This window comes from Trichosurus vulpecula, chromosome 5, assembly GCF_011100635.1.
Source record: "Trichosurus vulpecula isolate mTriVul1 chromosome 5, mTriVul1.pri, whole genome shotgun sequence".
Lineage (NCBI taxonomy): Eukaryota > Metazoa > Chordata > Mammalia > Diprotodontia > Phalangeridae > Trichosurus > Trichosurus vulpecula.
This window is the reverse complement of record NC_050577.1, coordinates 40,567,882-40,589,439: the sequence shown is the minus strand read 5'-3', so window position 1 is coordinate 40,589,439 and position 21,558 is coordinate 40,567,882. Positions and strand designations below refer to the sequence as shown.

The following is a 21,558-nucleotide window of genomic DNA, read 5'->3' as shown; positions in this document are numbered from 1 at the left end:
ATGCCCTTAGCACTGTTTTAACAGGAGCTCCTGGAAGAAAAGGATAAGGACTTGCTTAAGACTTCAATTCTTTAACAGTCAAAGAATGCATTCTTTAAGGAAGATTCACTAAGGAAATGATTGCAGTGAATTTATACACAAGAGCTAGAGGACTGTGGGGCAGGTTTCATTGTATTCCTTGTCTATCTTCCCTTGGTTCTGCATCACTCTGAATCAGTTCAGACAAGTCTTCCCGTGTTTCTCTGAATTCCTTATATGTAATATATCTAACTGGGCAATAAGATCCCACAATAATCATATGCCACAAGTTATTCAACAATTCCCTAAACAAGAGGTCCCCACTTTGTTTTCAGTTTCTGGCTACTAAGAGAAAATGTGAGCAAGTGAAAGAATAGAATAATTAAATAATCCCATGTTGAGCCTGCATATGAGCAGAAGATGAAGGGAATTTCCAGGAAGAGAGAGGAGCATGTTCAGGCAGGGTGGGGTCAGGTGAAATGTATGACCCCTTGATTATAACTAATCAAAGAAGACTGCATGGGGTTTAGGTAGTGGGGAGGTGACAAGTAGAGGTTAGGAACTGCTCTTAGGAAAGTGATAAGAGGGCTTGCTTAACCTTTAACAGCTCGAGATACATCTTGTTTGAGACAATTGACAAGGAAGGTGTTGCCATGGGGGAGGGGGAAGTGGCGATATGTGAGTGCCAGGGGGCTGCTTGGAGCACATTTGGACTCAGAAGCTCTCTTCATCTTTCCCATTCTCTTCCTCAAGAGCTAAACATCTACATTTTTTTAAAAAGTCACTCTGAGATGTGGGGGAGATAGGAAGGTGAGTGGAAGGTAAGGAAGGATAGCAGACATTTCTTGGTAATAAATGGACATGATCCCTTGTAAGGTGATCTATGTCATGTCTCTCACTCAATTTATCCAAAGTGGTTTTTCTAAAAGGGCCAAATCATCGATTGGTGCTAATGTCCATTGTGAAAAATGAGGCTGCCTTCCCCCACTACCCTGAGTGGAGAAACTTATTTTTGCTGACAAGTGACCTCTGCTTGGAGCTAGTATGGCATAGCGGCTGGAGACCTGGTCTGGGAGTCAGGGGGACCTGGATTCAAGTCCTCCTTCTGACACATCCTGGCTGTGTGACCCTGGGTAAATCATGCCACCTCTCTATGCTTCACTGAACTCTCTAAGACTATAGTGTTTAAAGTAGGGGCAGATCCACATTGGTAGGGGGATTTCACCCACTGAGAATTCCCTTTGCCAAGGAAATCATAGTTCTGGTTAACAAAGCCCTCTGCTGAGTAGTGCTGGCCTGCATTTTGATGTGTATGTTTTGGGTCTTCAATCTTGATTGAACTTACTTTTTCTTTCCAATAGGTTGCTTAAGATTGTAAAGGATTTCCTTCCTCCAGATTTTCTGGTGGCCGTGATGGGATTTCATAGGACAATAGAAAACTAGAGCTGCATGTAGCCTTCAAGATTATCTAGTCCAATCCCCTCATCTTGTAGATGAGGGATCCAAGGCCTAGAGAGGTTGAGTCATTTGTCTAAGCTAATATTAATAGCTGGCTACTGTTCGTATATCACTTTAAGGTTTGTGAAGCACTCTACAAACGTTATCTCTTTTGATCCTCCAAACAATCCTGGGAGGTAGCTGCTATTATTATCCTCATTTTACAAATGAGGAAACCAAGGCAGACAGGTTCCATGACTTGCTCAGGATCACCCAGCTACTAATAACTCTCTGAGGCTGGGTTTGAAGTCGGGTCTTCCTGACTCCAGGTCCAGTCCTCTATCCATTGTGCTACCTAGCTGCCTGTTAATACCATGAATTAGTGCAGAACTGATCCCAGACCCTCAGCTGCCTTACTCCTTGGTCAGTTCTCTTCCCTGGCTGCCTGTTGGTTTGTCCTACTGTTCATCAGATTTATTCATGATCCACTTATCTATTCCTGTCTCCCCTATTTCCTCTTTTCAATCGATCAATTAATCAGCAAATATTTAAGTGTTTGCCATGCGCCAGGCACTGTGCTAAGTTCTGCGGAATAGAAAATCAAAAGGGAAAATCATCGCTGCCGTCTAAGGGCTTACATTCTAATGAGGAGGCAGCACACACACATGTACACATATTCAGACTCTATGCAGGAGAAAGACAGCACTGTCTGAAAGGATCTTTTCTTCTCCTTTTAGATTTTGCATAACACTTCTAACTTGATTGTATTCTTTACAGTTTACATGTATATGTATATATATATAATGTTTGTGTGTGTACGTATGTATGTACATATTTATGTATGTATGTATGTCTCACATCCCCCATACTGGATTCTAAGTTTCATGAAAGCAGGAACAATTTCTCACTCCAAGATCCATAATATAATGCATAGAATTCTTGGAGCTAGGAAGACCTGGATCCAAGACCTGCCCCCAACACACACTAGCTGTGTGGTCACAGTTGATCAATGTCCCAGAGTCCCCCGGCAACTCTAAAACTCTAAGTTAGAGCTGAGTTCCTAATCTCTGTCAATGGAAGCTGATTCCCCAAATTGATTACACCACAGCTCTGTACAGAGGAGGGGGATTCCTGTAGTTCTCTAGCAGTCCAGCTTAGATTGTTCCTCCTTTGGGTAATCTAAGGCTAAATTCATAGACCCGTTCTTTGAGGCAGGAATACTTACTTCTTGTTCACAATAGTGAAACTTGTATACTTTCAAAGAATCAGGCTGACCCTGAAGAATCTGAAGCCCAGAGCAAACTCAACCTTACTCTGATTACATTTGAGTTACTTCCTGCTCCAAAGGTCTGTGACACTTTTTTTCCTTCTTGCAAACCATTGGCTAGATTACTGCCTGAGCATCCTCTGAAGACTTCCAGAAGTGCTCTTTCTGCATGTGGCAAGGGATTTCTGGAAGAAGTTGGTTGGCTAGGGCATACCTTGCAAAGTTGGTCTTAGGGGCCTCCAGAATGAAACTGCCACCACTGCTGTGAACAGGACTTTCGGGAGGAGAGACCATTTCAACATCTCTCCAGATGGGCCCTGTTGGATCTTGCTCCATTAGCTTGGCCTAAATGCTTAGCTACCCAGATGGATCTGCGAGTTCATCCGTGTGGAACCTCCCAGATCCCAACCCCTGTGGGTCTTTGCCTTTCTTCCATGTCTTTCCATAAATCCTATATAGAACATTTGCTAGAGGTTTTCCTTTAGTTCTTATGGGGTTCATTTTCTCCAGTGATGTGTCAACTGGTCCCAATTGTCATGGGACAAAGTTCAAACTTTTAAAGTGTCAACAATTCAATCAATATTTGTCAGTGTTTTTTTTTTAAATGGTGACTTTTTTCAAATCCTCTGACCCTTTTGCCACCATTGTGGAGGACACCAAAGGGGGCCTCACAAGATTAGAGGTCATTTTATATTTTTATCCATTTCCTGAGACGCTATCAGAACCATAACTAGGGATGTGTGCACCCAGGGCAAGTGCTATAAACCATGCCTAGAATGGAGAGGAGAGCAGGGACATAGCTTTAGGGAGAGGAGAGAGCAATCTCATGGCAGTAACACAAGGTAGCTGCTGTTTTAAGTAACTGATCTTGCTGATAGGGCAATAAATTCTGTTGTTTCCATGCTGCTGAGGAATTTTATGTGTTATTGGAACCAGCTAAGTTTGCCAGCCTTCTTGTTTGGTGTCCTGGGGCAAAGCTCTGATCACTCTGCCTTAGTTATACCTCTGGCCACCATGGTCAAAACAATTCATCACCTGGTGTCTAGCTTTCCACTGATGAGTATCTCCATGACCCATATACAACAAACAAATCAGCAGAATTGTGTGTGTTAGGTGTCCCAGTTTATGAGTTTCATATCCCCTAATCGAAACGATTATTGGGAGTCGCCTTCTTCTGCCTTCAGAACAAGCAGCAAAGTTTATGCTAACATATATTAGAATGGAAAGAACACTGGCTTTGGGGTCAGAGGACTTGCATTCATATCCCAGTATGCTCTGGGACAAATCTCTTTACCTCCCGGGCCTCAGTTTCTTCATCTGTAAAATGGGAGGGGAGGTTGGATTCGGTGGCCTCTGAGGTCCCTCCAGGCTCCCAGCCTGTGATCCCCTGATTTACTGTGGAAGCCAAAGCCTGGAGACTGTTACTGATTTTTCTGGCCAGCTGAGGGTTTTTACCTCTAGTGTTCCTGCTTTGGGGTGTTCTCTCCTCCCAGACCCAATGTCAATTGTTTGTTCTTTTTTCCTCCTCCTCCCTCTTGGGAGGACACAAAGCCTTTCACAAAGTTCACATGACTTTCCCCTGAGAGAGGCTGCCTTCTAAAAGCCACTCATTCCCTTCTCTTGCAGTGCATCGTCTGGGACTGGGACTCCAACGGCAAGCATGACTTCATTGGAGAATTCACCTCGACTTTCAAGGAGATGAGAGGAGCGATGGAAGGGAAACAAGTAAGAGCCAGGGCATAGGGGAATTTCTTCTCTGTTTCATTCCGTAAGCATTCACTCTGAAACTTGTGAATGTTCACTGTCGAGCCCTGGCATTCTGAGTGGCTTGTTCAGGCTTCTTCTCACAGCCCTCCTTTGGAGAGAGGGACAAGCAGTCACAGGACCAAACATCTAGAGGACGAGGCTACGTGGCTGCATCCATGCGTGGACTTTCTCCAGCCAGGCAGATTAGAACCTTTCCATAACTTACAGTCCTTGAGAGTCACGTGAAGCTTATTAAATCACAGGTCTAGACCAAATAAAATAATAGTATGAAAGTATTGGAATAGATGACTTCTAAGTTACCTCCCACCTCTCAAACCCACCATCCAGATTCGTGCAATTGATCAGATCCCATTGATCCAGACTGGCCAAATCCAATCAAAGACTAAAAAAGAAAACTTGTCAGAAAGGTGAGACCTTAGGAGGTTGCCCCCCAAAATAGTCATACCAGTGTTGGAAAGGAACAATGAACCAGCAGGCCTGGTGTTGGCCAAAGCCCCTGGATATCCAGGGTCAGAGACAATTTCATGAGAATTCTCGAGGGCATTGCCTAATTGGATAGGTACTGGTGCCAGTAAGAGTGGAGAAAAATCAATCCCTCTGCTGTTTTAACCTCTGTCATAATTAAGACTTCGGTATCCAAGTCAGGGCTATAAGTGAGGACCAAAGAAGCCCCACAGAAACAAAGAGTGATTGGACAGCGGCAGATTGAAATTAAAAGGAGAAAGGTCATTTCTGTGCCCTGCCTATTTAAAGTCATATTCAGTGGCCCAGCATGGTGAAAATCAATGCTTCATGGAGGTGATCCAAGGCTTTCTCCTTAGACCAAGTCTAAAGTCACGATGTGATCAGGTTGAGTGAGAAAACTGACCCTACATAGACCTGAGGGTCATTCGAGTCATTCTAAGCCAGCTTTTCCATGACCTAGAACCCTCAAGATTTGTTTGTTCTGGGCTTCAGCACATAGTCCCCATGATAGATGATGTCAGTTACAAGGCATACCCACCATGGAGGACTGACTGCCTGACACAGACAATGCAGGGGATGCCCAAGTAAAACTTCTCCCCAGGGCATGCTGCAACAGTGACTGGGCTGGGGACCCCAAAGCTGAAATGGGAGTTAATTCCCCCTCAAAACAATGGGGAGGCAGACCATGGGGAGTTAACAGAGAAACGGTGGTGCCTGTTACTGCCTCGAGTTAAAAAGTAGGTAAGGATTTCCGAGCTGGACAGGACCGTAGAAATCATACAGTTCATTTTTAAAACTTGAGAGTAGGGAGCTGTGACAAAGAATGGTTTGCTCAAGACTACACAGCTCAACCCAATTCACAGAACGTTTATTAAATGCCTTCCATTTTACACTGATGCATCTGAGTGGTGCTGTGGATAGAGAGCAAGGCTTGGAGTCTGGAAGAATTGAGTTCAAATCCTTCCATAGACACTTACTAGCTGTGTGACCCTGGGCCAGTCTTTGCCTCAGTTTCCTCATCTGTAAAATGGGGATAATAATAGCACCTATCTCCCAGGGTTGTTGTGAAGATCAAATGGGTCAAAATATAAAGAGAACTTTGTAAAACTTAGAGTGCTAGGTAAAAGTTATTATTGTATGATCCTATAATATTAGTATTATTATCCTAGGAGGATGTTTAAAATAAAAATGTTATGTATCTCAGTTAAATGCCTTCCTCCCAATACCCAGTGCTTTTTAATTTAACGAAGTCTGATCTAAAGATTAGGGCAGCTCGGTGGCATAATGGATATAGTATCTGGTCCGGGGTCAGGAGGACCTGAGTTCAAATTTGACCTCAGACACTTCCTAGTTGTGTGACCCTGGGCAAGTCAATTCACCTTGTTTGCCTCAGTTCCTCACCTATTAAATGAGCTGGGGGATGAAATCACAAAGCACTCCAGTATCTTTGCCAAGAAAACCCCAGATGGGGTCACAGAGTCAGACAAGACTGAAAAAATGATTCAACAACAAAACCTAAAGATACTCTCCAAGAATTCTTTGGTCCACTTAATGAAAATATGCCCTGCAATACTTCTATGCATGACAGTCTTGGTCACTGACTAAAGAACTGGTCAGCCCCCACACTGTGGACATCTGATATATTCACAACATGGGGACTCTTTACTTACTGGTTTGTTTTATTTATTTTTGCTTTGGGAAGTGGGGCATGAAGTCAAAATGAAACTATCCTTGCTAAATGGCTTCTCTGGAGGCTGGTTTTGACTTTGCCTTAATTGGAATTTAGAAAATGAGCTTCTCCTGACTCCCCTGCTGGCTGGCCTCTCTGTTCAAAGGGCAAAAAGAAGAAACCTGTCACTCTCTATCCTAACCTCTGACACCATCCAGGGAGCACTTGGGATGGCGGTGGGACCCAGAGTGACTTTAAGGGCTGTCGTATATGTGTGGGGGAGGGGTTGAAATTTTTCTTCCTAGCCCCTCAGTTGGAAGTTACAGAGAGACAGGTATCCTTTAAGAGAAAAGCTCCTAACGGAGCTGTCCACAAATTGAGTGCTGCCTGGGAAAGGTGCGGATTCCTCTTCACTGTGAAATCTTCATGAAAAGGGTCAGGTGACATTTTGTTGGGAATCTTAGATTAAGAGCTGGAAGGAATCTCGAAAGGTCATATAGCCCAACCACCTCATTTTGAAGGTAAGGAAACTGAGGCTCAGCGGATGGCCAAGGGCCACACCATTAGTATCAGGCAGGATTTTCTTGACTCCAAAGCCTAATCACACTGCCTCTAGATGTTGTAGAAAAGATTTTTGATGAGTTGCAGACTGGGTTAATTGGCTTCTGAGGTGCCTCCTACCTCTGAGATCCTATGATTCAGCGATTTTGAACTACCCAGACCAGCTGTAGAGACCAGCCAGTTTGAGGCACCATCTTCACCCTGTTAAAACTCTCACAAAATAAGTGTTTGTTTTATTCTGAGAAATAAAGATCAGGATGCACATCGCCTACCTTCCAGAGTTGAACTGTCAACAACATTCTATGAGTTACTGTGTAATGGGTGTTTTGGCATGCCCATTACATGAGAAAAAAGGTGAAATGGATATATCAGAAAATCCGAAAGCATGGAGAAAGGGCAGTGTAGGTTAGTTGTTTCAATACTGAGTTAGGAACTTGGGGGTGAGATAGTCAATTCTGCCCCTCTGTGCAAACCTGAGGAAGGAACTTGAATGTGCCTCAGTTTCCCCATCTACAATATTTTAAAAGAATAAGTATGCAGTTCATCAGCCTACAGGTTTCATCACTAATTAAAATGATTGTCAAACATTCTACATAGAATGTTCTAGTCCTCACTTTACTAATGAGGAAACTGAGGGTCCCTGTTACATTATCGATCAAGGTCACAAATATTTTAATGTGCTAAACCAAAACTGAATACATTTTAGACCAAAGCATGCATTTTCATTGCCTTTGTAATAGATTATAATAATAATAATGTTATTGACAGTTCACATTGATAAAGTAGTTTAAGGATAAATCCTAGGGCAAGTATTATCCCCATTTTACAGATAATACAATTGAAGTTATTTCCTGCTAGGAAGGAAGGGAGGGGGGGAGGGAAGAATCAAGGCATCATGGAATCATTTGTTAAGCACCTATTATAGCCAGGCACTGTTATAAGCACTTTACAAATATTATCTTGTTTAATCCTCACAACAACCCTGGGAAGTAGGTGCTATCATTATCCCCATATTAGAGTTGAGAAACTGAGGCAGAGGTTAAGTGGCTCATCCAAGGTTCCACAGTTGATAAGTGCCTGAGATCACTTTTGAACTCAGGCCTTCTTGACTCTACAACTAGTCCTCCATCTACTTTGCTACCTAGATGCTAATCTCATAAACTAGTGAGAAGTGTTGGAACTCAAACCCACCTCATCTGACTCCCAGACCATATCTTTTCCCACCATACCATACTACCAAATAGAACATAGCATCCTCATGGAAAAAATATCAGAATTTCCACACTGTATTTGGGGTGGAGGGATTTCCATATATACAGAACCAGCTCCACTCAGGATCCCAAGGAAGCCAACTTTTGAAGTCTTCTCACCCAATTCATCCAACTGTGCAACTTGGGGCTGAGAAAGGGAGAATGAGGTATATTGAAGCTGGAACGGAGGGACCTAATCATTTTATATATGAGGAATCTGGTGTGCCCAGAGCTGGTGAACTGAGGTTGTCAGCTAAATCCTTGATTCAGTTTCCCCAATCCTAATTCTAACAGAAGTTGAAGCATCAGATGAGTTTTCCTCCATATGTTAGTAATAGCAAAGTCTAACAAATAAGGAAATAACCTGAGAGAAGGTATGGATTGTTTGTTGTGAACTCAAAAAACTGCCACCATCCAACCATTTCTTTTTTTAATTAATTTTTTTAACCAACAAAATATACTTTATCTCATTCCCATCTCTCCCCTACCACTGAAAATGAAAAAAATATCCCTGTCATAGGCATATATAATCAAGCAAAAAAAAATCCCCAATTGGCCATGCACTTTAATATATATACCGCAGTCTGTACTCTGAGTCCATCATTTCTCAGGATGTGGGTAGCATATTTCCTCATGAATCATCTAGAATTGTGGCTAGTCATTGCATTGATCAGAATTCCTAAGTCTTTCAAAGTTGTTTGTCTTTACACTATTGTTATGGTTCTTCTGGTTATGCTCAACTGATTCTGAATCAACTCATTCAAGTCTTCCTCTGGTTTCTTTGAAACCATCTTCCTCATCATTTTATAGCACAATAGCATCCCACCACAATCCTATACCATAACTTGTTTGGCCATTTCTCAGTTGATTGGCACCACCTCACTTTCCAATTCTTTGCTACCACAAAAATGATATTAATACTTTTTGTATATATGGGTCCTTTCCCTCTATCATTGATCTTTTTGCTGAATAGACACAGGAGGGAAAGGGTAGGAAGATTTTAATAGTTTTTTGGCCATAGCTAAAAATTACCTTCCAGAATGGCTGGACCAGTTCACAGCCCCACCAACAATTCATTAAGGTACCTGAGTTCCCATAGTCCCTCCAGCATTTGTCATTTTCTGCTTTTGTAAACTTTACCAATATGAGGAATGTGAGGTAGAGCTTCAGTCTTATTTTTAGCTTTAAATCGCTAATTATGAGTAATGTGGAGCATTTTTACATAACTATTGATACCTTAGGTTTCTTCCTCTGAAAATTGCATATTCATAATTTCTGACCATTTATCATTTGGGGACGTCTATTTCTAGAGGCTTTGGCATACAAGGTAATATACAGGAGATGCTGCCAACTTTAAAAGGGGTTGTTAGATAAATTTCATTTGTTGTGACTGCTATTTTGTTTATGGAGTTCAGCTAGAAATGAATGAGTGAATGTGAATGAATGGTGCGTTTATTAAGCACTTACTATATACAAAGTACAGGAAGTGCAAATAAAAAAGTAAGTCATTTGCTGCTCTCAAGGAGCTGACATTCTAAAGATGAGGAGAGGACATGTGGAAAGTTTTTGTTGCAAGTCAGATGGAAAGGTCCCAGGGTCCTTAGGTGCAATGGCAAAGCAGAAGTTAATGCCTCTTTTTTCATATCATTTCCACTGATAAAGGGGTGTCAGCTTTTGTTACCAAACTATCTGACAGTGTCAGTGACTTGAGTAAAAAGAGCTTTCTCTTCAAAGGCTTCAGTAGATGAAAGAGACGGGAGCAGTGATTCCCCAGGACGATGGCTGAGGATGCCAGGCTGGAAACATTGCTACTCCCAAGGATCGTGGCTTTAGGGTCTTGGCCTGTCTGAGGTCAGAGGGCAGCCAAGGTGGTAGCGATGACCCAGAAATGGTCCTGGGACAAGCTGTTATAATCCCAGGGGCTTCTCTTCTCATAGACTAAATGCTTCCTCTAATCCAACTGCCTCATTTTACAGATGAGCAAACTACATTCAGGAGAGGGGAAGTTAGGTGACATTTGAATGCAGACCCAGCCTCCCAGTCCTCTATACCTTGCTTCCTCTGTTACTCTTATCATTTGATATTTTATGGACTAGATAATTGATGGATGAAGTGTTAGGTTATAATATTGTTGTTGTTGTGATCATTGCAGCAGGGATGGGCAGGAGAACTTGGAATTCCCTTAGAGTACTTGTCTGAGTCCAGCCATCTGGTCCCTACTAAACTGCTTAGCCTTAAACTCGGATTGCAATGACTTGAAATGAATAGCTGCCTCATGCCCAGTCATCATAATCCCTTAATAAAGAGCGGAATCTTTAACTCATTAACAATGTCAGTCCCGCCTGATGCAAAGAAATTGAGAGTGATAGAAATTATGGCATATGATAAAAAGTCGGCATGCCTAATTTTAGAAGCTGTCCTTTGCAATTATCACAGAGTCCCTGAGACATGTGTTTTCATGATTACTTTATTGTTGTTTGTCCTTTGTTCTCAGAAAGGATCAATCAGGAGGGTGATGTCTTGACTTGCAAGTGAATTTGATTTAAGTGAGGCAGGGCCATGCAAGATTATCAGCCTCACTGTCTCCTCCAGAATCAGAATCATCTGAGTCCAGTGGCAAGACATAGGTCAGGATGACTGATTGAAGAAGAGATACTTGGATGTTGGTTGTGAGACGTGGACCATTTCTCAGGGGATTTGAGATTCTTGGAACCCAGACTGGCACGTTTTGCACTGAGGGAGTTTGGGAAATTCTCTTATCAAGTTCCAGCCATCTGAAGTCCTTTGTTAAAAAACTAATCATAGAGTAAATGATCAAAAGCCTAGGGAGCTCTCTGAAAGGGAGGGAAATTAAAGCATCTGCCCTTAGTGCAGACACACTGAGATTTTGACTTGGGGGAGGCATTTCCTGATCTGAGCTTTTGTTTTTTGTTTAACTTAAACTTTGTTAAATGGCTATGGTCGACCAAAATGGCCTTTGAGGTTCCTTCCAACTCTGAGGTTCTCTTAAAATTCTACAAAAAATATTACTGAATTTGGAAAGGAAAAACCCAGGTTTTTTGCTCCCTATAATCATTAGAGCCCTGGGCGACGTTAAAATAGATGTAAAGGTGGGGTAGGGTCCACATCTTTGTCACTGGGAGCTTCCCCTATTATTGCCAGGACACCACAATTTTTCAGTCACCCAGGATTAAAACCTCCGTGTCGTTCTTGACTCTTCGCTGGTACCCACCCCATATGCCCAGTCTATTTTCAAGTCTGGCTGTTTCTCCTCTATGCTCCCTTCTCTACACTCAAACAGCACCCCCTATTTCAGGTCTGTATCACCGCTCACCCAAATTACTGTAAAATCCTCTAATCCCCTGCCTCCTGTTTCTCCCCACTGAAATCCATTAACTACTCAGATGCCAAATGGATAATTGTCTGAAGTGAAGGTCTGACCACGTTACTCCCTCTTCACCGCACGTTATTTTTGTTCAGCTATTTTCCGTTGTGTCTGACTCTTTGTGACCCCATTTGGGGTTTTCTTGCCATAGATGCTGGAGTGGTTTGACGTTTCCTTTTCCAGATCATTTTACAGAGGAGGAACTAAGGCAAACATGGTTAAGTGACTTGCCCAAGGTCACGCAGTAAGTGTACGAGGTCACAGATCATAAGTCTTCCTGAATCCAGGCCTGGCGTTCTGTGCACCACGGCACCCTCTAGTGGCCCTACCCAGAAAATCATAGTGGCTCCCTATTACCTTGACAATCAAATAGAAACCCTCTCTTTAGCCTTTAAAGCTCTTTACAACCTGCAGCCTTCTTACCTTTGCAGTCTTCTTACACTTTATTCTCCTTTATGCACTCTGAGATCTAGCTACATTGGCCTTCCTGTTGTTGGAGCAGCTCAGAGTTGGGCCTGGAGCCAGGAAGACCTGAGTTCAAATTCAGCCTAAGACGCTTACTAGCTGTGTGACCCTGGGCAAGTCACTGAACCCTGTTTGCCTCAGTTTCCTCATCTGTCAAATGAGGATAATACCTCCTGGGGTTACTGTGAGGGTCAAATGGGATAATAATTAGAAAATGCTGAGCACAGAGTCTGGCACATGGTAAGTGTTACCCTGATGTTGTCCTGCCTTGTACACGACACCCCTTCCTCCACTCCCAGGCCTTTGCACCCCAGCGTAGAGTCACCAAAAGCAGCGCCATCTTTCCCATTCCTTCTTCATAGGGTGTTGGTTGATGACAAGTGGATGACAAAGCTGCTTGGGGGATTTCTGTTTGGAACATACATGTCTTCGATAAATAGGTGGCTGGTGGATTGATTAGGTGATGGCTGATCATGCCCCACCACAGCGCCTAAAGGCTGGAAGCTTTTGAGAGCCGATGCCTTCGAGTGACATCCCCCAGACTGTATCTTACCTACCCTTCCCTCACTTTCTACCACCATCTGCCCACCCCTGTTCCTGTGTCAGGTTAGATCAAGTGCCTCAGACACTTAGTAGTTGTGTGACCCTGGGCAAGTCACATAACCTTTGTCTGCCTGTTTCTGCAACTGTAAAATGGGGGTCATTGAAATGCCAACTCCCAATTGTGAGGATCAAATGAGATGTTTGTGAAACACTTAGCACAGTGCCTGACGCTGTTTCCTTTCTTCCTTCCTTGTTAGTGAGCTTTAGTTTATCAGTTACTATGAGTCAGTGTGCTAAGCTCTACGGATACGGAAAAAAAAAAGGCAAAAGACAGCCCCTGTTCTCAAGGAGCTCAAAGTCTCCTAGGGCAGACCACATGCAAACAACAGCGTACTTACAAGATACATAAAGGCCAAGTTGGAGTTAATCCAAAGAAGGAAGATACCAGCATTAAGGGGAATGGGTAATGCCTTCTCGTAGAAGGTGGGATTTTAGCTGGGACTTGAAGGAAGTCGGGGAAGACAGAAAGCAGAGATGATTTTTAAGAGAATTACAGGCAAGGTAAACACCTGGTGCAAATGCCCAGAGTAGGGAGGTGAGTGAAACGTGTGAGGAAGAGGCGGCCAGTGTCAGTGGACTGCAGAGTCCATGGCGGGAAGGAAGGTGTAAGAAGACTGGAAAGGTAGGAAGGGGTCAGGTCATGGAGGGCTTTGTGTCTTCCTCATCATTTGTCCTCATCCAGAGAAACCCCATTCACTTCTGATAGACTAGAGCATAGTTAACTACTTGGATAAATGACATACATTAATTCAGATGGGTCAGTAATTCCTGGAGCCTTCAGGGTGCACTCCTCAATATTTCTTATCTTGCAATTCCCTTTCTATCCAGTTTAGCCCCAGAATGCTAGTTCCAGGGCCATGTTCCCTCACTTTTAATGTATCTGCCTCCACAACTGCCTCCCCTCCATGGCCTGAACTCACCCAGACCATGTCCTCCTGGCCCCAGAATCTGTTTCTTGGACTGGCCGCCCCATCACCCTGATGCTGAGTTGAGATTTCTGTCGACATCTATATCAATCTCAGAGCACACTGGTTTGCTCTTAATGGCTCGATTTCTTCGTTGTGTGGGTGGCTGTCATGTTGTGACTGATCTCCTTACAGGTACAGTGGGAGTGCATAAATCCAAAGTACAAAGCCAAGAAGAAGAATTACAAGAACTCGGGCATGGTTATTCTGAACCAATGCAAGGTAGGACCACAAACCTTCTTCTCCCTTTTGCTCCCAAGTAAGGTTGTTGGGGGGTCGAAGGGAAGCTGTAGCCAGAATAATAACCCACATTTCAACAGGGCTTTCAGGTTCCAAAACTTTTCACTGCAATCCTGTGGAGAAGCAGTAAACAAATTGTTATCCACATTTTGCAAATAAGGAAACTGAGTCACAGAGATGGCATGTGCCTTTACCAGGATCGCGCAGCTACTAAATAGCAGAGTTGAGATTCAGATTTTAGTGTTTGGAGTCTAAGACCAAGATGTAAGTTAATATGAAAGAATAGTAGGGGGAAGGGCTAAAGAATACTGAGCCTTCTTTCCTGGGACTATCTCGATTCTTTCATCTGTGTCTTAATCAGACTGTGCTGAAAGGAGAATAACAGAGAGGCAAGAAGATAAATTGAAAGCCAGGAAGGAAGATGTAGTGCCCAAGAGGAGTGGCTTCATTGCAGAGGAGAAATCTCTGTGTGCCCATAATAAACATGCTTCCCAGACTGCCTTGTTTTCTATCGGTAGTTAGTATTCAGACGTTTTAGGCAAACGTGTGATGAGGCAGGGCATTTCTCTATTCTCTATGTCTGTTTCCTTTTCTGCAAAGAGAGAAATCATTTCTATCTCACTTGTGTGTGAAAAGAAAAAAAAACAGAAATCACATATTGCTTTGGACTCAAAAACATGATGCCAATTTAAGGTAGGGTATGAACCTGTGATCTCATTGGTGTGGGGCAAAAATGTACTCCCAAGTGTGGCCCAAACCAGATTAAAATGTAATTGGGAAATATTTATCAACAGCAACACACACACACACACACACACACACACATACACACATGAATACGAATACAGATAATATGTGCTTTTCCAAGTCAACACAGCTATTCTTATTCAGGCCTCATTTCCCCAGTGAAGGAAGACTCTCTGCCAATGCAGGTTGGTACCTTCTCTACAGCTTCTAGTCTCAGAGAGTTCCCTGGAGCAAGGAGAGTTTGCCTGACTTGCTCAGGGTTATATGGTCAGTCTATGTCAGAGATAGAAGGTGGGTCTCTCTGGCTTAGAGGCCAGCTCTCTATTCACTAGGCCACCTTGCCTCTTGGTCCCAATAACATACCACTGGTGTTGAATCCTGAGTGTTCAGCCTCCATCCCCAGGAGGAAGAGCAGGATTGGGGCAAAGACCGGGATTTCAATTTGGAACAGGCTGAGTTAGAGGGGCCAGGAAGGGACCTAGAGATGGAGCTGTCCAGCACGCTGTGGAAAATGCAAGGCTAGATCTCAGGGAAGAATGGAAAATCATCCTTTTTATTGGGGACTTAGTAAGTGATAGAGCCAGGCTTCCAATACTCTTTCCCCTGAACCCCAGCTGCCTTTTGCAATTAGCCAAAATAGAGGAAGAAGAAGAAAAGCAAGTATTTCAAGTGGTTTGCATTTCTCTCTTCCCATTTTGCTACTAGAGGAAGGAAAATAGCAGAGGTTTCTTCCTTCCTAGGTGCAGTCACTTCTTTGCTCTTTAGTTTTAGCTTCCTGTCCAAAGTTCAGCCCTTAAATCAATAACAAAACAAAATATACTGTTACTAATCAGAATTCCTCCAATTCCTTCTTTTCAGATCCACAAGATGCACTCCTTCTTAGATTACATCATGGGTGGATGCCAAATCCAGTTTACAGTGAGTTCACTTTTCCATTTACTTTGGCTCAGGGGGTCCATCAAAGCTATAAGTCCCCTGTGTTCATTTAGTATGGTGCTAGATTCTTGTCCAATTTTATGGTTGTTTTAAAAGTGGACAAGGGTATTGTTCTCAGTAAATTAGTAACATTTTATGCATCACATTGGCAGCATTCATCGTGGTATTGGATTTCATAGCCAGAAACTCCTTGGGTGAGCACTGGCAGGGCTTGAGGTGGGGGTGGGAGATTTGAATGAACTTCCAATTTTTTTCTTTCTCCTGTGACTACATCTGTGGCCAGATCAATCCATCAGACGGTCAACAAGAATTTATGAAACACCTACTCTGTTCCAGGCACTGTGCTAGTACAGGGGATGCAAAGACTTTTAAAGTCAAACCCTCTTAAGGGGGTGACAATCCATGATGGTCAGTCTATATGAAAGAGCTACAAGGTAATGGGGTGGGGGGGGATGGCATGAGGCACGAGCCCATGGAGGAGATCAGGAAAAAGTTCTTGTGGCATTTCACTAAGACTTGAAAGAAGCCAAAAATTCTAAGAGGTAGAAGTCAGAAAAGCATGGATTTCAGGCATGGGGTAGGGAGCCATCAATAGACAGGCATGGAAAGGGCAGAACAAGTTGTGTGTATGAGGAATGGTGAGAAGGCCAGTTTGGCTCAACCATAATGTCCAGAGGATTGTAGAATCGAGTTAGTGCTACAAGGGATCGTAGAGGTCACTGAATCCAACCCTTGAGTACTTTTACAGAAAAGGAAATTGGAATCTAGGGAGGTGAAGTGACTTAAGCATCCTAGGTCTCCCTGACTCTGTGCCCATGTGGGTGACACAGGAATAATGAGACCTCAGAGTATTCAGCTTGTCTTGGGGTTTATTGAGCTCCCCAGCGAGGACACCCCTTTCACGTGGGCAGGGACTCCTCAAAGTGAGTTCACATGGGGTTTATATACTCTTAAACTACAAAGTGGGGGGGGTGGCTTCAGGCAAAAGGAAATTGAGAGGGAATGTTACAAGAGCTGGCTGATTCCTTAACCCTGAACAGATGTTATCACCCAAAATGTTCTTGTAGAAGGTGAGTGGGGCGGGGGGAGTGCAGCAAGGGGGTCCTTTAATTGGTGAGCTAACTTGACACCAGGTGGAAGGAGTTGGTGCTCAGTTTGTGAGCCACATCCAACACTCTCTGCTGTGGTCTATGGTCCCAGAGAAATGTGTGATCAGGCTAGCAAGGTAGGCAGGGGCTAGGTTGTGACAGGCTCTAAGTGCCGGACACACACTGACATGTGACTCCCCCTTAAAGAGTATTACTGCCTTTTCAGAGTGTGTGTGTGTGTGTGTGTGTGCACATGCACACAAGCAAGCAAGATGAGAACAAACCACACACTGAGGGACTGAGCTCAATGAGCTGTGAGGTCCCTTCCAACGCTTGCTTTCCCTTTCCACTCCCATGATCCCATCCCAGTTATCGGTGCCTAGATATCTCCTTGAGACTGGGAGAACCTGGCACTTTTTTAACCTCTCTATTAATGTGCTAATGAGCACCAGGTGTGTAAATTAGGAGCAGCCACACCTGGATGTCTGTGATTCATGTGCTGTTTTTGATGAATGCAGGATGAGTTGACATGAGTTGACATCAGCCAAGGGGGCAATTCTGTGCGCTGGCAGCCACCGGAAATAATTACCCAGGGAGGTCAGAAGATGGTTTTGAGAAGTTATTTATAAGATTTTAAAACAGGATGGTATTGATTTGGGTTATTTTTAGATTGCATAGGTCACGAACAATCTTCAGACACTTTACTCACCTTCTTGCCATCATCTAAGGGAAATACTGGCTTCAATTTCAGGCAGTCTGTGACTTATGTGTGTGGTCATCACCTTATGGCTCTGAGTCTCACTTTGCTCATCTATAAATTGGGCATAATAATGCCTATATTACCTACTTCTTAGGATTATTGCAAAAGCATTTGGAAGTCTTTAAAACTGTACGTGAGTTATTATTATCATGTCTGACAAATATATCTATCCAGCATGGGGGTGCCCCAGACACACTGTCCCCTCCTGACCATCCCTTGCCTGAGCCTCCCACTAAACATCCTTGTCACAGATCCCACTGCCACCACCCCATACGTGCTTCTTTCAGTCTCCACACCTCCGCCAATCCCATAGTCTCAGTGCCCAGAATTCTTAGAGAGGAAGAAGGGCTGGGGGAGGTGGGGAGCAGGCACATGCTGGTGAAAGGAAAGGGAGAGAAAAGGAATAAAAAGCCATTAGGCTATCTCACTTCTTCCTCCCCAGTATGTATTCAGCTGGCTCCCTGGCACTGGTATTCTGCAGCAATAAAGGGAAAGGGGAAGATGAGAAGGAAGAAGGAAAGATACGGTGGGATGTCTGCCACGTCTTCCTCTCCTCCTCCTCCCTGCACCCCATCAGTAACAGAGGAGAAAGGGAGAGAAGAAGAGGGCAGAAGGGAAGCCCTATCCTCCACCCTTGTCCTCTCCTTCCTCCCTGGGGAAAAAGGGGGTAGGGAGAGAAAACCGGTCAGCTAAACAATTCCTTATCCACCCCCAGAGGTGACTTTTCGTGCACAGCTCATCACCAGAATGGATGTGGGTTTTAGGTTGCTCTTCATAACAGATTATTTGTTCAGTTCACACACACACACACACACACACACAGCTTTGGGTCTGCTATGTAGAGACTAATATAGGGTTCACAACCATGCTGACCAAATGCCCAGATTTGCCAGGGCTTCATCATCCAAGTTTTCCAAATGCTCAATCACTCCTGGGGATCAGCATTAAGAGCCAGTATCCAGTATTTAGCACGGTAAGTGCTTAATAAGGCTTTAAGCATTCATTCACTTAGATTCTTAGAAATTAGCACAGTACCTGGCACGTGGTAACCATTTACAAATGGTCTGGCTGGCCATCTATATATCTAAGAATACTCTTTTCCTGAAGAAATCTCATCACGTTTGTTTCACTGGTTAGTCTCTGTAGCATGACTGGTACTGCTCTTTAGCTATATTGTGGATGGAACAGGCTTTGGGGGTGAGCCTGGGAACCTAAGCACCATGTATAAACATGGTTTCCATGGACAAATGCAATTTTTCCAAGGAAATGACTTAGGAATTCACTCTTGGAATATTTCTATAAGTTGGGGATTAGTTCGTCTGCTTTTGGAGGGCACGGATGGCCCTTAGGTTTTCTAGGTTGGTTTTTTCTTTACTAAAAATGGTAGAACAGAACCCTAGAGATGGAAGGAGTCTCAGAGATCTAGTTTGGTCTCCTACACCATGCTGTGTCTGATGCATCAAAGAACCTGGTGGGGCTCAGACCTCAACTCTCCTGACTGGGTACTCTAAAATCACTTCCCTTCCTCTCTAGCAAAGTCAAGGAACCTCAAGTTCTGAGCTTGTAGGTATAAGGACATTTCTATACTTTTTTATTAGCCAGCCCCTTCAGTAACAGTTGCACAAGGAGAGTGTTACAGGAGACCTTGCAGTTCAGAGCTGGAGCAGTTCTTGTGGGCTCTATGGTTAATAGAGGAAGAGGAGGAGGGAATAACTTGGTCCTAGATAAAATGGCGGTTGATGTTAGAAAAGCCAACCCAGAAGGCTTCCCTGGAGAAGGGAGGTGGTAACCTCTAAACTCAACCCAACCCAAGCTATTATTTTCATCTAACAGTTCTTAGTAGGTGGGATTTAAACTCAATTCTGATTCATTCTAAATCCAATCCTCTATCCACTGTACCATTATTTGCTCTGAAAGTAAGGGGACCATTCATTCCCATTCCTCTCCCATACATCAGCCACAGGGCCATGGTAGCTCATAGATTTCAAGGCAGCCAAGCCCTGGGAAGGGTAATTCAGGAGCCTCAGGGGTGGGGGATATTGGGGAGGGTAGCCCAGGTCCCCAGAGATGGTGCTGTTTGATTGTTCCTACTTCAATCAGCTTGAGCTACTTGAGGTAAACTTAACTACTCCCTTGCTGGTGTAACCACAGTGCCTGGACATGGGCTGCTGCTTCTACCAGCTCCCAGCAGCTCCCTTCCCACCAGGTTCAAGTAGAGCTTCTCTATCCTGCCCACAAAGAGGAGACAGAACCTATCGAGGATAGACTTCCCAGAAAGGGAAGCAAAAGCATCCTTTTTAGCTAAAGTTCTCAGTGAGCTCTGCCAACATTAGCTCATCAGCACTGTTATTAGGGAAGCAAATCATTAATTTCTCACTTATAGAGGTCTCAAACTGGCAGCCTTCGGGCCATGAGTATGGCAAAAAAATATAATTGGGAAATATTTAGCAAAATAAATAAAAATACAACCGGACATAGACAGTGTTAATATGTGGTTTTCTAAGTCACTATGAAGCCCACAGGGATCCTTATGTCTGGTTTAGTGGTCCCTGTTTCTATTTGAGCTTGATACCACTGAGATAGAGGTTTTATGCAAGTTGCCTGAAATTAAACCAAGTATTGATGGTATAATTATAAATAATATCTCCAATTATAAATAATATCCCCATCAAGATTAGGACCATACAAGCCCCCAAACCTCACCTTCATGTTACAAATCAGTCTCCAATGAAACCCAGCCTGTCAGTATACCTTTCCAGGCCTCCTTCTTGGTTGTAGGCACAATGCATCAACTTAAATTTCTTTTCCTTCAGACACATGGTCATTCAAGAAAAATTGTACAGAAGTCTCGAATTTCAGAATTCATATCCGTAACTCCTAGCAAGTCATTACCTCTTACCTTAAGGCTGAGACTTTGCCAGACCCCTCCTTCCTTTGCTCCCTGCCCTCCCTCTCTCTGGCTTTTATTACTATTAATGAGTCAGGGGATCAGGAGAGGTTCCCCATAGGAAGTGGCAAATAAGTTAAGCCTTGAAAAAAGGCTTTCTAAGAGGCCAAGGAGAGGACAGAGGGTAAATATAAATTGGGACTAGGCACCTGTCTTGATAAAGGGATATTCAGGGTTAGATTTCTGTTCTGGGATTTCAGTCACACAGCCCTGAGCGGTTCAATGCCTCCTAGTCTGAAAGGGTTGTTGATTGGAGCTGGAAGCTGGGCTGATAGGCCCAGGTTTGAGAATAACCCAAAACATGCTCTGGAGTTGCTGTGAATTGAAAGGCCTAATGAGTGCCTTGCAGGCATCCTGCTGGGTGCTCACAGGGTCCCTTGATATCTCTATTATGTGGATGCACTTTGCAGTTACAAGGGAGTTCCTAAAAAGTCCACAGTGTTTTCTTTGTTCCTAGGTCCTCACTGCACAAAAGACAGCCAGGTATTTTCCACTGGGAAAGCAGTAATCAATATCAGGGCTGATCTGGTGACTTTCTTGTAAAATCTTCCCTCCAGAAGGGTAAGGGCAAGACTGTGTGGCTTGTGAAGGAGGGAAGACACAAAGGGAGTAGAACTCCAGGTCAAGTCGGTGCTCTGTCCACCCTACTCACGTTTGGTGCAAGCCATATTGGGGGGAGGGGGAAAACGTGGACTCTCTTTAGACCAATATGACATCCGAGTAGCTCTGTATCATAGTCACAAGGCGGTCAACAAGTATTAACACCTACTGTGTGCCAGCCAGACTGCCAACTTTGAAGTCAGGATTGTTGTTGTTTGTCCTTCATCCTGGAAGAGGACTATGACGTCAGGAAGGTGATGCCATGACATGCAAGTGAATTGGATTTGAGTGAGTGAGAACTGTACAGGGTCACCAACCTCACTTCCTCCTCCAGAGCCATCTGGGTCCAATGGCCAGATATCAATCAGGAGGACTGGAGATGGCCCCC

The 21,558-nt window shown here is 43.8% G+C and overlaps 1 protein-coding gene across 1 annotated transcript in view; it reads left to right on the top strand.

Moving 5' to 3' along the window:
- Positions 1–21,558, top strand: part of CPNE4 (copine 4) — a 170,105-nt gene that overhangs the window by 110,629 nt on the left and 37,918 nt on the right. Inside the window, exons 7-9 of the mRNA XM_036760492.1 lie at positions 4,349–4,447; positions 13,988–14,074; positions 15,698–15,757. Coding sequence (XP_036616387.1) covers positions 4,349–4,447; positions 13,988–14,074; positions 15,698–15,757 — 246 coding nt within the window. The remainder of the gene's footprint in view (positions 1–4,348; positions 4,448–13,987; positions 14,075–15,697; positions 15,758–21,558) is intronic.